Source organism: Arachis ipaensis, chromosome B03, assembly GCF_000816755.2.
Source record: "Arachis ipaensis cultivar K30076 chromosome B03, Araip1.1, whole genome shotgun sequence".
NCBI classification, from domain to species: Eukaryota; Viridiplantae; Streptophyta; class Magnoliopsida; order Fabales; family Fabaceae; genus Arachis; species Arachis ipaensis.
Genome location: NC_029787.2, coordinates 80,666,245 through 80,666,942, shown reverse-complemented (window position 1 = coordinate 80,666,942; position 698 = coordinate 80,666,245). Strand labels below are relative to the sequence as shown.

At 28.5% G+C, this 698-nt stretch overlaps 1 protein-coding gene across 1 annotated transcript in view; it reads right to left on the bottom strand.

Annotated features, from left to right (window-relative positions):
* The window catches only part of LOC107630624 (protein TSS), a 22,850-nt gene that overhangs the window by 20,040 nt on the left and 2,112 nt on the right, over nt 1–698 (bottom strand). The window contains exon 3 of the mRNA XM_016333825.2: nt 231–292. Coding sequence (XP_016189311.1) covers nt 231–292 — 62 coding nt within the window. The remainder of the gene's footprint in view (nt 1–230; nt 293–698) is intronic.

The following is a 698-nucleotide window of genomic DNA, read 5'->3' as shown; positions in this document are numbered from 1 at the left end:
ATAGCAAAGAGATTTGACTCTATATATATATAAGAGTTGATTTCACTCGGAGCATTTTTAGATATAAATACGCCTTTATGTTGATTGAAGAAGAGAAGAAAGAATTAAAAGGAAAAGAAGATAAATTAATATTTAATTTGAGTGTTAATAAACGAATATGAACGAAATTCAAGTATCGTAATTTGTGAAAGAAGACAAAGAAACTGGAAATGCCGATCCGTAGTCCATACCTTAAGTGTAACTTGCGAGTCGTCCGGTGTCTCCACAGAAATCTCAACGACCGTTGGCAAAACTGCAAATGGATATAATGTGATTCTGATTAAAATTCTCATAGGATAAGGTGGAGAATTCTCAGAGCCAATGAAATTTGAGATAAGTAACACCGCTTTAATGTTTGGTTACCACATACAAAGGATGATAAAATCTCTTTATGTTATATAAAGTTGATAACAATTATTATAGAATGAGTATAAAGATTTTTCTTAATTAGTTGTTTTATATCAGCAATTTTTAATAAATGTCAATAATCAATTTAAAGAGAAAAAAAAATATTCTCATGTTCTTGTTGGACCTGTTTCAAATTTTTAATATACAAGTTTTTGTGTCTCTGTATGTGATATATTTTTTTTAACAAAAAAATAAGGACATTCGAATCTGCGATTTCTTGTGATATTGCACCTTTTTCACATTATTAATTA